General features: G+C 44.2%; 1 protein-coding gene across 2 annotated transcripts in view; it reads right to left on the reverse strand.

Moving 5' to 3' along the window:
• Positions 1-13,523, reverse strand: part of SLC67A1 (solute carrier family 67 member 1) — a 72,353-nt gene that overhangs the window by 34,286 nt on the left and 24,544 nt on the right. For both annotated transcript variants that reach the window (XM_071808978.1, XM_071808977.1), the window contains exons 5-6: positions 1,094-1,209; positions 513-623 (exon numbers count right to left, since the gene is read on the reverse strand). In XM_071808978.1, coding sequence (XP_071665079.1) covers positions 513-623; positions 1,094-1,209 — 227 coding nt within the window. The remainder of the gene's footprint in view (positions 1-512; positions 624-1,093; positions 1,210-13,523) is intronic.

A 13,523-nucleotide genomic window follows, 5' to 3' on the forward strand; every position in this document is an offset into this window, starting at 1 on the left:
CTACAAGACAAGAAACATGCTGCTGCTCCCCTACGTGCAGCTGACAGAGCAGCCATGGCCTCTCATCCAGCAATAGTCTTCAGTTGTTGGGAAAAAGGTTAAGGTACACACACCCCTTAAAATCATTAAGCAGATCAGGAAGGACCTCAGTGTTTCTGGCAGAGTATAAATTATTTCCCCCTACTCTGAAGAGGTTAAAGCATAAACAAGAAATGACAGACAAGAGGGAAAAACATTTACAGCCATGGGGATGGAGTAGAAAGATTAAGTGATTTGCCAAAAGTCACAGAAGCAGCCTGTGACAAGAGGCCTATTTTACATTAAATCCCAGGCTTTTGACCCTATGTAGCTGAGAGTATTTCAAAGTACCCAGTGCTGACTTAGAAGCTGAATCCTCACTGCTCTATGATCAAATGCAACATGCTTTCAGTAACTTGAGACAAGCCTGATCCACAGCGTACGTCATTTTATTTTAAATACATCAGCAATCATGGTTAATGGCTGAGATTTACCAATGGGAAGTCCAGCAAAGACCTTGATTATGAAAACTTCCATTACTCCTGGAAACTTCATCAAATGTAGGATTTGTCTGATGCTGAACACACTGCCAGACTGCGATGTGCCTACAGAAAACAACATATAGATTAATACTCAATTTATACAGGTTAGAGGCAGGATGCAAGAAACTCTGGGACTGTCTGCTCAGGTTCACCACCACCTTTCTGAAAAGGCAAGTCTCTGCAGCACCAGCTTTCTGGTGATGGCAGAAGGTTGGGAGCTAGTGCTGGCTTTGCATGAAGAAGACCCCTGTGAGACTGCAGGATCACTTCTCATTCTGGGCCAGCTATCCCCAGAAAGGGGCCCACACTCACCTTTTCTGAGATGCAAAGCAGGCACTGAGCTAGGAGTTTGTGATTCTGCACAGTAGAGTGGTTGACAGGTAGGGAATAATACTCTTCTACAAGCACAGCTTAGGTATTAAAGTGCCAGCATTTGCTCTTAAATGCAACCCCAAGTTCTTTAGCAGTCCTTACAGCATGCCAATCTACTCTCCCTATTCATGTGCTATTTATCAAACTCACTAAATACTTACCATGCTCTTTCGCACGATGGTCAGACTTCGGTTTAGCTGGCAAAGGGATCCAAAACATTGCTATCATGGTATTTATGAGACTTCCCACCAGCCCAACATATGCAGGAACAAAAATGCTGCAAACAGCAAAACAAAACAGGTAAGTGGATAAATATTATAAACAAGATATTTATACCTTTATCCTGCAAAGGCTTGGGCACTTGGATGGGGAACAATCCCTTTGAAGTTGCAGTATAAAAGGCTATAAAAGAGCTCACATCCTTTCATGGGGACTTTGGATATGGTCACAGTTTGAAATTTCACTAAAAGATGGGTATTACCATCAAGATAGTTTAACATTTGTATTAGTAACAGGGTATAATATAATGCTTTAAAACATGTGTGAAGGGAAAAGACTCCCCATTTGTTTAATAAAGCTTAGAAATCTTGCCATGGAAAGCAGAGCAACTGCTTGTTAGGATCTATCTAACCCCCAATCTAATGTCCAGTTTCATTCAAGTATCATCTCACTCCTTGAAATTTCCCAGCAAAATCAGATGAAGTGAAGAAAGTATTTGAGATGATTAGGGGTGGTAGAATACAGCCCAGCCTACAAGTGGAACTGAAACCACCAGTGATGCATTGCCATTTGAATAAGAGCCACTAAAAATAATAAACAGGAATTACAAAACCTTCTGAGGAGGTGAGTAAATAGCACTTTGATTGATGCACCTATGTTTCTCCAAAGGTGCCCAAAACCAAATCAACAACCCTTCAACTGGCCATCTGAGCCCCTAATGTTGGATCTTCAACAGAAGATAACATCCTTAGATACAGATACAGCGAACAGCAATTATTAACAATAGTTGCACAATGGTAAAAAGGAACAATTAGAACTTATCTAAAAAACCCAAACCCAAACCACGGAAAAGTCAACGGAGTCAATAATAAGTCTTCACTTATCACTGTCCTCTTAAAAGAGAAGATTAGGAAATTACTCCTCCTAGGCTTTAAGGGTATGTGGGAAGATTTCAGACTCTGAAGGGCTTTAACTCTGCCAAACATAGGTGGAGCAAAGTCCAGGGCTGGAAGACTGAAACTCAGGAGAGTCGAGATGAAAACAAAGGGAGAAGCATGTTTTATTTTTAACAGTGAGAGCAATTATCCACTAAACCAGCTCATTAAAAGTCTCCCTTGTCATGGGAACCGTGTTAGTCGAAGGGTTTAATAAAACATGCACTTAAAACCACTGCAGGATGCAGGTTTGCAGTGGGAATGCTCAGCAGAAACACCAGTGGCTTGTGTCACAGGGGGCACAGGGTAAGTGATCATCGTGGTGTCTTGGGGGCATTGAAACTTAGGCACCTTGGACTTCAGCCAAGTGATGCCTGGATTTCCACAGAGAAAGCATTGGGGCCATGCAGGTCTGTGCAGACTGGGAGGCGACTGCACCATCTCTGCATCCCCAGCAACCTGTGCTGCCAAAACAAGACGTGAAATTGACCTCCAGGCTGCCAACTGATGCTCCCTGTGAGTCTGCTGATAAAGCACTGCTTATTGCCTGGCTTTTTAATGCTGATTTCCTTGTCAGACCATGGCATAGGTTTTTCATGGAATAACCAGCAGCACTAATTGTAAAAGCCTCAAGTTTCCTCTGTGCTAAACAAAGGTGTGGTCTGAATAATTTCTGGAGTACTATTAAAGTCCCAGAGCAAGACGGTCAAGGATTGAGATGCAAACAACCAAGAAAAGCATCAAAGAGCGAATATATATACACACACATGTATTCCTGCTAATAGAAACAGGAAAAAATCCCAGCTGAATATTTTAATTTTTATTATCATTAATAACAAGAAAGTCAGATAATATCTTCCTGCAAATGGACTTAGTGCAGTAATTTAGACGTGCTGCCTTCCATCCGCCAAGCTGCTCTGCTAATTACTCATTTACTAGATTGCTATTTTTTATTTTTAGTGCTGCAAACTGCCACTTTCTGATGTAAAATCATCTGCCAAACAGTTCCCAAACTACTGAAATCAACTATGTGGACCCAAATCTTTATCAAAGAAATTTGAAATCTCTACTTTGCATTGCAACATGAAGTAAAAGTACTAACAAAATAGAAAGTATATGATAATCAAAATAAGTAGCTGCAGCTGGCTTAATGTTGTGTTCTGGTTTTATTTATTTTTTGGGGGGGTGGAGGGGATTTCTATATTTCAAGTTTTTATTCTGATGTGGGAAAAAACACATAAAAAAATTTCATTGGATGGAAAAGCTTCCTTTCCAGTCTTAATTTTTTCCTGATGTTTTCTAGAATTCCACATGCCGATGTAAATATGTTTTACTCTTCAGATCCAAGAAGAATTACATCAAACAAGGAGGTAAGGATCCCCCTATAAAACTGGTAAGCAAAGAACACACTACTTCACTGCAAATATACGACTGATAATTCATTGCTGTGAAAGGAAGAGGAGAAACTTGACGTTGTACATATTTGGGAAAACCTGGGCTTGCTGTAATGGATTCATGGTGTTTTGTATGGCTGGACTCTGAAGTCAGAGAAGTCCAAGAAAATATGGAGCTCAAAATCATGTTTCTCAGACAAGCCTGAGGCATTCAAAATAATCTGAAAATCCCTTCTCTTAACCACAGCTTCCTGTAAGTGCTTCATCTTTTTCCAAATATTAAGCATTATCATTCCTTGATGGAAAGGTGATGAAGGTACACCCTTGGGTTAGCTGATCCGCTATCTCATCCTTTGCTAGGGATAAACTCTGGAATTGGAGATAAGGTATCTGTGTCCAGGAAATCACCTCTTGCATTTATTTCTTTGCTCATTTAAGAAGGATGAAGTAAAGCAAAGGGTCATAAAAATTCCACATTGACAAGGCAGGTAATTTTTTTTTTTTCTGATGTATCTTAATTTCCTTTTTTTTAATGTTTCCATTACAACCCATGAATTATGCATATTGACACCTCCAGTGCCACCCCTCTGGTACAGCATCAGTGGGACACATCCTCCCACTCCTACAGTGAAAGACAACTGTTTTACAAAGCACCAGCACAGGGCAGTTTCCTGACACATCATCATCTCTGAACATCCCCTGTGAGGATTGCTCTGGGACTTGAGTAGGTGATGGATTGCACACATTGTCTTTTCCTGTTATACGAAGACACACAAATCTTTACACTGTCATGTAAAAGGACAGGAGTGCTAAGACCAGAGTGCAAGTGCTGAATCATTATTTCTGGCAGCTGCAAATACAAACACCAGTGGGTTGAACTGACAGTATTCTTGCAATAATGCTGACGGGAGACTAGAGGCTAATGCATTTGCTGGGGAAACTGGTGAAGTTGCAATGATGCTGCCAGGTTCTCTGCTAGAATGTCACTGAAACTGGGGGAAACTCTGCCCTTGGATGGTCCTGGGAGGGGAGCTGCAGCCCTGCAGAGAAGGGGCAGATGGAGGTGGTGGTCGTTTGCAGGAGTCCAGCAAGCAGCAGGAGGGCAGGGAAGGGTCTGCACCCCACAACAGCCTCGAGGAACAGTGCAAGGGGTACAGTGATGCTATTGCCACCAGCAGAGACAATATCCAGAGGTTAGCACTGGGAATCCCTCTGCTGTGCTCACTGGATCTTTTTTCTGCATGATAAGCAAGCAGAGGAGCCAAGGCTAAGCTGTTGCTTTTATTTCTTACTGGTCTGATGAGAAGCAAGTGGTACAAACCAGAACAGCTAAGCTAAAGGTGAGACATCTGTACCCCTCAGTGTAACCAAGGACTGGGGTTAAGAACAACCACTGGGTTTGCAGCTCCGGCTGCGCAAGTCTTAGATCATAGGCACTCTTTTTTTTTTTTTTTTTTTTAAGATTTAAGCATGAAATCTCATCTTTCCTGATATCAGTGGGAGTCCTGCATTTAATTTTGCCTGTTTGGCTTATCAGAAGGAGGTTTTGCCAGGAAGCGATATAGCGGCACTATTAAGACAAATGAGGCACATTAAGCAGGTTGCTCCCGCAGGACCTTTTCCCATCCTCTTCCCCTTCCTGCCCTTCATCTCATTCCTCCTGGCTGAACACAAACCAGCCATGTGGAGCCAGAGCAAGCCCTGCCAAAACCAGCAGCAGACTTCCTGAGCAGGGTGGAAGAACAAAGGACACAGACAGGACTAATTCAATTAAATTAAAGGGAATAAAAGGGTGCAGCAGCTTTGGCAGCTGAGATCATTGTGTGGCCTCTTCCAGCTTCTTGCTGATTAATAGAGGTTAAGAGTCTTTACTATCCTGGGCTTTATGGTCAAAATAATTTGGGTAATTTTATCTGCGTATTTCAGCACGTTACTTATAATTCCTTTGCTTCTCTTGCATCTGGAGAGAAAGTCCCTTGTTGACTTCTGCCAGTTGCCTTCCTTGCTATTTCCTGGGCTTTTCTGCTTGCAAAGCTCCTCTCAGGTTGTCATCTAAGACCACAGCTGCCCACTCTTCTTTGCATGTTTTCAGCCTTGTATGAAAGGGAGGAACAAAATGCATCGTCCTGTCCTGATTGGGACTGATGTGCCCCAAGGTGCTGCTGCCAGGAGGGCACAGATCAATCTTCTGCAGAGAGCAAACAGCTGAAATCAGAGGAGGACTAGTTTTTGCTAGTTTTTGCCAAAAGGAGCAGCCTCAGCTTGCCCTGAGTTAAGACTTTCAGAGAAACAAGAAGAAAACATGAAGAGAGGGACCTGGAGGCCAGCAGTCTGTAACATTAGCCAAACGCTGCTTAACAACATAACAAAAGCCTCTTCTTTTCATTTTCCTGAGGCCATTAGGCAAGTGTGGTGGATGCATTAAAAATATTAATTAAAAGAGTTTAAAAGGGTTTAAAAAATCAGGATGGTGAGCCTAGGGCACCCTTGCCACGGGACTGATGGTGTGGCCAGGAACAAGGCTCACTTGGTAGCCTGTGGCCATGGATAAGGGACACACGGCTGACAGCTAAGATTGCCCATCTGGAAACTCCATCCTTAATGCTGGTGGGAAAGCTGAATTGATGATGAAACCATTAATAGTAATGTCATGGTAAACAGATTAAACCTAAAGAAAATATTAGCATTCAAAGCCAGTTGGAGAAGGGTTACATTTCTTCCCATTTAATGCTTAACCAGCCTTTGGTTTCACTTGCAGGAAACTGTAAATCGCAAAGCACAACATGCTTCCCAGATGAGGCAACGCAAGGATGAGCTCTACGTTACTTCACAACTGTCTCCCATCAGGGTCTGTTAGTATGAGGAATCAAGCCCAACCCGGGTTCAGCTTCTGAATCAAGATGTGCTGCAATAACACATGTGACAGCAAGGGTTCCCAGACGGTCCCCAAATCCTGGAAGTGATCTTTCACGGCTCTGCTTTATGTGTCACACCCACCTGCTGTTAGAGATGGCACACATGAAGTATCAGAAAAATCTGACAAAGTTTACAAGTATGGTTGGGTGTATATACATATATAGGTACAAAGACGAGCAGAGCATTTCCCAGTAGCTTTGAATCAATGCTTTCAGCAAACTTCAATGAAAATTTCAATCCCACAAAAGTGTGCACATGAGCAGGAGAAGCCACTGAGCAGGCGCTTGCAGGCAGGTAATATTTTCAGCTCACAGATGAGGACATCTGAACAGAATCCCTGCTGGTACCTGCCAGCTACAGCCCCCAAGCAGTGCTGAGGAGGGATGGGTGCCAGAGCCTCCTGCTTCCACCAAGGAAGGCCACAAAAAACCGATACGGGATACAGTTTTGGGCTCCATCTCAAATTCCAGTCCTTGCTCTGACCTTGCTGGGCTGTGATTCCCATCTTTGGTTTCCTGCCTGAAAAGGCTGGGACTGACCCATGAAGGTATCTAGGGGCTGCTGCCAGCCAGGAGGCTGCGTTCAGGCTGTGTGTGCTGCAAGATCGTATCAATCACTTTCTGATTAGCATTCCAGCCACAGAGCCCTGCTCTGCAAAGCCCAGGAGAAAAACGCATGTGTGTAATTGCACAATTAAATCTTGCGTCAATACAGTGATTCTTTCAAGGAGGAAGCACTTCCCAACGATTCCCTGAGGATTAAAGGATCAATGTGTATTTCAGCAGTGAATGGGATTGTGTTTGTTTTCTTTCTCTTTTTCTTAATAAAGTCAAAGTTGAACATGGAGAGAGCATAAATTGTTTTTTAATGACTCACTCCTACTTCAAAACAGCACCGCATAAAGCCAGCATTCATAGCCAGACCAGATTCCTTAAAGAGGTTTGAAAGGACTCTCAAAATATTTCTTTGATTGCAGTCCGGCCACACTATCCACTCATGCCCTTAGAGGGGCAGCTATGGGTGAAAAACAGCCAGTGAGTTAAAAAGAAAATAAAAGCAAAAAAATCACATGAAAAGAAAAAGTTCAGGTGAAACCATGACACCAAACCATGCTCTCCAGTAAACAGCTTTGAGTCCATAAGAAAGTGAGCAGTGGCCACTGTGCTCCTGATGACTTAGTGATACATAAACTCTGTGCATAACTTATTGTAAATTAGGGATGGTTTCACTCAAGGAACTTTGTCTAACTGCGTTGACAATGCTTGCTGAATGTATCTCATCTTTCACCCATCATGGTCTGGTCTATGTTGTTGAGATTCCTCCTAAAGACCAAAAAAAAAGCAAGCACAAGATTTCACCAAAGCTTCTTAAAGAAGCAAAGCCACAAAAGCAAATGGTGTGTAAAGCAAACAGCCCAGATTAATGCTAGCTGAAGGAGCATGAAATCCCAAGCGGGAACAAATGCAGCCTCCAAGGGACATAGTTCAGAGAAACATGCCTTTTTGCACTTGCTTACTTGTGGTCAGGTAGAAAGTACTTCACAAAAGGTAGGACAAATCACCTGGGACAAATCACCCATATTCCACTGTAGTCCCTCAGTGGGACTCCTTGGTTGCAGTTTCCCCATTATTTCACTGGGAGCCTGGGATTTCTCTAGAGACAGAATGTAAAACCTGAGCAGATACACACCTCCACCCATGCACAAGAAGGAAAAAGAAGGCGTTTGCTGACCTAATGCAGCTGGAAACCATGACCAGGGTGTCCTTTTTGTCACATATGTTTTAGATGAGGAGTAGCAGAAGTGGGCTGGTGCTGCTTTGGAGAGAGCAGGAGTCTCTTTTTCATTCTGGTGAACCTGACATCATTGCAGGCTGTCCAAGGAGCTGGTGAGACTTTGAATCCGCACCCTCTGTATAGCCCCTCACAGGGCGAGAATGAGTCACTCACAGACAAGTGCTCATTCAACTGCCTATTTCTAGTGGCAGCCACATCTGGAAAATTCGGGTGGTGGGAAAGGAAAAAAAGATGAAGGGGGATATGGTCATCCTGCATCACCCATTTTCATCAAAACTGAGCGAGGGAGGGATGCTGAAAATTGGCACCGGTGCGTTAACAGGGCAAAGAGCCAGGAGCAGCAACAGTAGAAGCATGTCAGAGCTACTGTGTGCTGGGGACACCAGGCTGGGGACAGAGCCAGGAGTTCACAGCCATCCCCAAAGCCATCAGAGTCACCTGTGGCTTAACTTCCCTTAAAGGACATTTGCTTCTGTGTGTGTCACTAGCCCACCACAAGGAGGGTTGCTGGTGGAACCTGACACTCAACCTTGCAGAAAAAAAAACCACTGTAGGTCAGCGTGGGGCATTAAATAAAAAAACTTGGGCTTCTTCCACACGGAAAATCCTCCTTTGGCAGAGTTCCCTATGTAAGCGGTGCTCTGTGTGAACGGATAAGGCTGGTTGCCCATCAGAGCCTCTGCAGCAACAAAGCCATCTGTCTCCATGAGCGCCTGCTGCAGAGAAAATCCCAGCAATGAAAAGCATCTTGAACTAACTGGCCCCTGCCACAGTCCCAGATTAAGCATGGCAGATCCTACTGCCGGGGCGTGAAGGGGATGCTAATTCCCAGGCAGCTGGAGCAGCCTGCCTGCGCCAGTCCGTCCTGCTGCCTAATCCAACACAACACTATTCGGAGGAACCCAGCTAATTGCCGGAAGAGGCATATCAGTTACGCTTCAATAAGACGTGGGCGGATTTGCATGCTTTGCTCATAATCCACTACTAATTTTGAGTGTCATTTATTTTTGTGTGCTCTTTTCTGGTTAAACACCCTATTTCAAAATACTGCACTTTGCTAAATCAAAGCTTGTGCTTGTATATGTGATTATTGCTTTTCCCTATTGCATGGCATAGACAATCCCACTGGCATCTCAGGGCACCGAACACCTGCACATTTACATGCATTTATAACAAATCGGAGAATAAGCTGCACTCCCCAAAAGATTTTAGCCAGCTGGCTGGCTAAGGCATCGCTTGCCTCACGCTTTGCGGTATCACTCTGTACGTCTTAAAATGGAGGAGTCTAGACAAGGATCAGGTCTGAGCTGCACTCCCTGAACGGGGGCTTGCAACATCTGGCTTTGATCCCAGCGGCACTAATACTGGATGAGCTGGGCAGGTCAAGATAGGCATCAGAAAGTAGGTGTAAGAGGTCAGTTCTCGCAACAGAGGCATCCCACGGGTGAGGCTGGGACATATGGTGCTTGATCTATCTGTGAATGATCTGGAGCAGCACTGAGGTAAGAAAGTTTGCTGAGGATACACAATTAAGAGTACTGGGGAAAAGAGCAGTCAGTGGGGAATTGCATGCAGCCCTTACAGGGCTGAGGGGTTGCTCAATAACATGGCAGATGAAAATCAATGCAGATTAAATTTGAAGTGATGCATGCAGGGAAAACAAGTCTTAAATTCATAATGAAATTATGGTTTCTGAACTGCTTCTTTTCACTCAGGAGTGAGACCTTTGGACTATCACAGACTATTCAACAAAACCATCGGCTCAGTGCTCAGCTAATCAAACATTAGGGACTACCATGAAAGAAACAGCAAGTGAACAGAGAACCTCATCAGACCACTGTTGAGGCTCCTGGTTCACCAGCACTTTGAACAGTGCATGCAGTCCTGGTTCCCTCCTCTCAAAAAGGTATCTAAGGAGTGGGACAGACTCAGAGGATGACAACAAGGACAATTAATGCTGACCAGCTTTATGCCTGAGGAGGCTGAGAGTCTTTACCCCAGGAAGAAGATGCCCAGTTGACATCTAATGAAGGTCCACAGGTTTGTGAGGGATTTGGAGCAGGGGTCTAGGAAGTGGCTTACATGGTCATTTCTACCACAATAACTGGGAAGCACTAAAAAAAGCTGTCGCAGACCGGTTCAAAACAAAGAGAAAGGCCTAATTCTCAGTAGAACATGTAGAAGGTTGGTGGAGTTTGTTTTTACTGGTGTTGTGGAAGCAAAAGGTTTAGACAGGTACAAGGAGACTGTATAAGCACTTGGAAGAATGATCCACTGAAGGTTACTAGAGAGTCATGAACCACATTTATTCATGTCAGGAAATCCCCTGAGCTGAAAATAGTTGGGGGCTGAAAAAGTAATCAGTGAAGTATTATGCAAGTTTGTCTCACTCTTTCTCTTCCCTAGGCTTCTTATTATGATTTTTATTGGAGAAAGGATACCAGATATATTTTGAGACACAAGTGCAAGTTCCTCCTCTGCAGCAGGAAACAAAACAGTGTCTCCCATCACCATCTCACAGAACAGACAGGCTCATTTTCGCTCATTCCCTGGAAAATGCTGTGCTTTTCTTTCCTACAATCCTTAAACATTGCAGATAACAAATAAGAATAACCACTTTGCACTTGGGACACTTAATTGGGAAAGTGTAATACTACATTGCCATCCAAGTAATGTTTATGTATCTTACCAAGTGACTGTTTAATACAACACAAAGATGCAACCCCCCCAACTCTTAAACATGGATTTTCCCCAGGTTTTTTCTTGGATACTCCCACCTTCTCCTTCTTCATGGTGGAGGTTTATCTGACCTTCCAAGCTCAAAATGTGGTAAATTATTAGAATGCTCAGTTTGGGTGTGTCGCTGGGTAAGGACCCCCACGCACAGACTGGTTAGAAGGTGAGCAGTGCTTGCTAGACTACCCGGTGACTCATCACCAAACACATCATTAATCATATGTTACAGCATGTCTGATTTCATAGAGTACTGTAGGTGGTGTGAAATAATCTTTGAACGAGTTCAAGCTTTTTCCAGCTTTTATGAGATTACAATGCTTCAGACTCCAAAAGACTCAGCTGGGCAGGAAACTGTTGAGGATTTGCTGTAGGAACCTGGGCTGCACTCCTGGCACGTCAAGTCTCAGCTCACAGCAGTGGCTTTAGGGCATTGACAAGTCTGGCATCAGCTGGAGCTGTTACCTCTTACCGATCGTGATGCACTCATTTACTCAAAGGTGGTTCAAAGCAACACGTGGGCAGAGCTGAATTTTGCTGCCCAAGGATGAGGGGTGGGGTCCTGGTAGTTCCTGCGAGGGGAAGGATTTGGCTGGGAAAGAAAGCACAAAGAGAGCTCTGGCAAGCCAGGACCACTGCTTTTGCTGGCACTAAGGAGACATGTGATGACTGCTGCTTCCAAGAGGACCTCTCCCACCTTCCAAAACCAGACAAGGACACCAGATGCTCTGGTTTCTTCATTAAGCATGCCTCCTCACCACTCTGGCACAGGCAAGTAGAAAAGAGGACTGTGGGCACTACCTATTTTGCCAATGCTTGGAGATGTCCCAGCATCAGCACACCAAAGGACTTCAGCTACTTCCTCTGGCAGTCCCTTTTTGCAATCAGGGCACTGGTGAGGCTACTGCAATGATCCCAGAGAGAGTCTTTGTGTCATGCAAAAGGAAAGGCTCCCTCTATATCCCACACTCAAAGGCTAAGGAGGTAAATAGCAAAGTCATTGACCGGCCAAGTCTGAAACTTAAATTTCAGCTCTTACCAGGACCGTATCCACATGAATGACATTTTTAAGCTACATAATCCCTGGCCAAACACTTACCTTGAGGTAAGTAACTGTAAATGCAGCATGCTACCAGAGGTACGGCACAGGCTGATCTTGCCTTGGAACAAGTAGTGGCAGCCAACACCTCCTACCTCGAGGTGTGAAAAATCTTGCCGTGCTACATCAAAGGCTTCAGTGCCTTTTGTCTAATAAGACCTTCTAATAAAATAGGACACATTAGGGCTAATTTTGTATGTAAAGCAATATTGGAACACTAACACCCAAAAGTCACAACTAAAACACTTCACACACCAGGTGGAAGACTTCCCAGCATCCCACTCCAACCTCTTTCGTTGCACAACAGGGCCCTTCAAAACAACCTTTTCTCCAGCAAAGACAGAGCCTGAGGGCTGTGGTGCAGCTGATTTGATTTCATGAAGAGTTTGTCCCAAAAAGGAGGCATCTACATGAGAAGAGTGAGTCATTCCATTTCAATAGTGGGCAAAAGAATTCATTAAAGGTGCACAGTTTGCTTGCTTGGGCAGGCTTCGTGTGCTCAAAGCAGGAGTGGTCTCACTGTTACTATATTTACTGAACTCCCACAATTAAGCCTTTTGTTCCCCTCACCCCGTAATGACAATGGTTTCTTCATGTAAAATATATTCAGAAAGGAGGTTGCTCTGTGTTTCATATTTGCAAATTGTAGTGGTTTTCTCCCCTACACTGGTTGTAGGACAAATGCTAGCCAAGGAACAGCAAAGAAACTTCACACTGAATGATACATTTTCAACTATGTTGTTTAGCATAGTAGAATCATTTATTTGGGTTAAAAAGGACATTCAATACTAACTGAAGCTGCTTGTACTTTCTGGAGCAATGAGGTGAAAACAGATCTAATGTACTTCATACCAGTCAAATATAACTGCCTTCTATGCATCTTGCATATTTCTGTGGATTCCAGCATTGCCAAAGCCCTGAACAAGAATATCCTTTACCTGCAGACCTAGCGCAGTGGTTGCACTTTGAGCTCTGCCTAACACACCTTTGCTCTCAGTTGGAGGTGCTTCATTCATTCTCCACACCATGTTTCATCTTGGCCCCACTACTGAGACCACCTACAGGGCTGCCAGTTAGTATCAGCTGCATTACACTGAACTGGTATTTACAGGAGCACTTGGTGGGAACCACATCTTAGGCAGCCTCACGGGCAGCCTCTCCACCCAGCCACACACTTACAGCAGAATCCTGCTCCATTCACCATCAGAGGACAGCAACTGCAGGCTACCTGACGGACTCGCACAGAAAACAGCGAGCCAAGTGTTTACTGTATTTTTAGTTGGGTTTAATTGCAAATTAGCAGCTGGAAACAAGGAGGGGTGAGCAGTGTGTGAGCAGCCAGCTGTTTGTAGAGGAGTTTGGAAACCTTCGATTGTCCATTTCTGTAGCTCCAATGTGCAAAGTACTGGCCTGCTGTGCGCCTGGGGTTTTCAAGACATCTGGCGTTGCAAGAGCCAGAGGCCATCTTGCATCTTAGGGAACACCTGTATTGTACAAGGGT

This window comes from Patagioenas fasciata, chromosome 5, assembly GCF_037038585.1.
Source record: "Patagioenas fasciata isolate bPatFas1 chromosome 5, bPatFas1.hap1, whole genome shotgun sequence".
NCBI lineage: Eukaryota > Metazoa > Chordata > Aves > Columbiformes > Columbidae > Patagioenas > Patagioenas fasciata.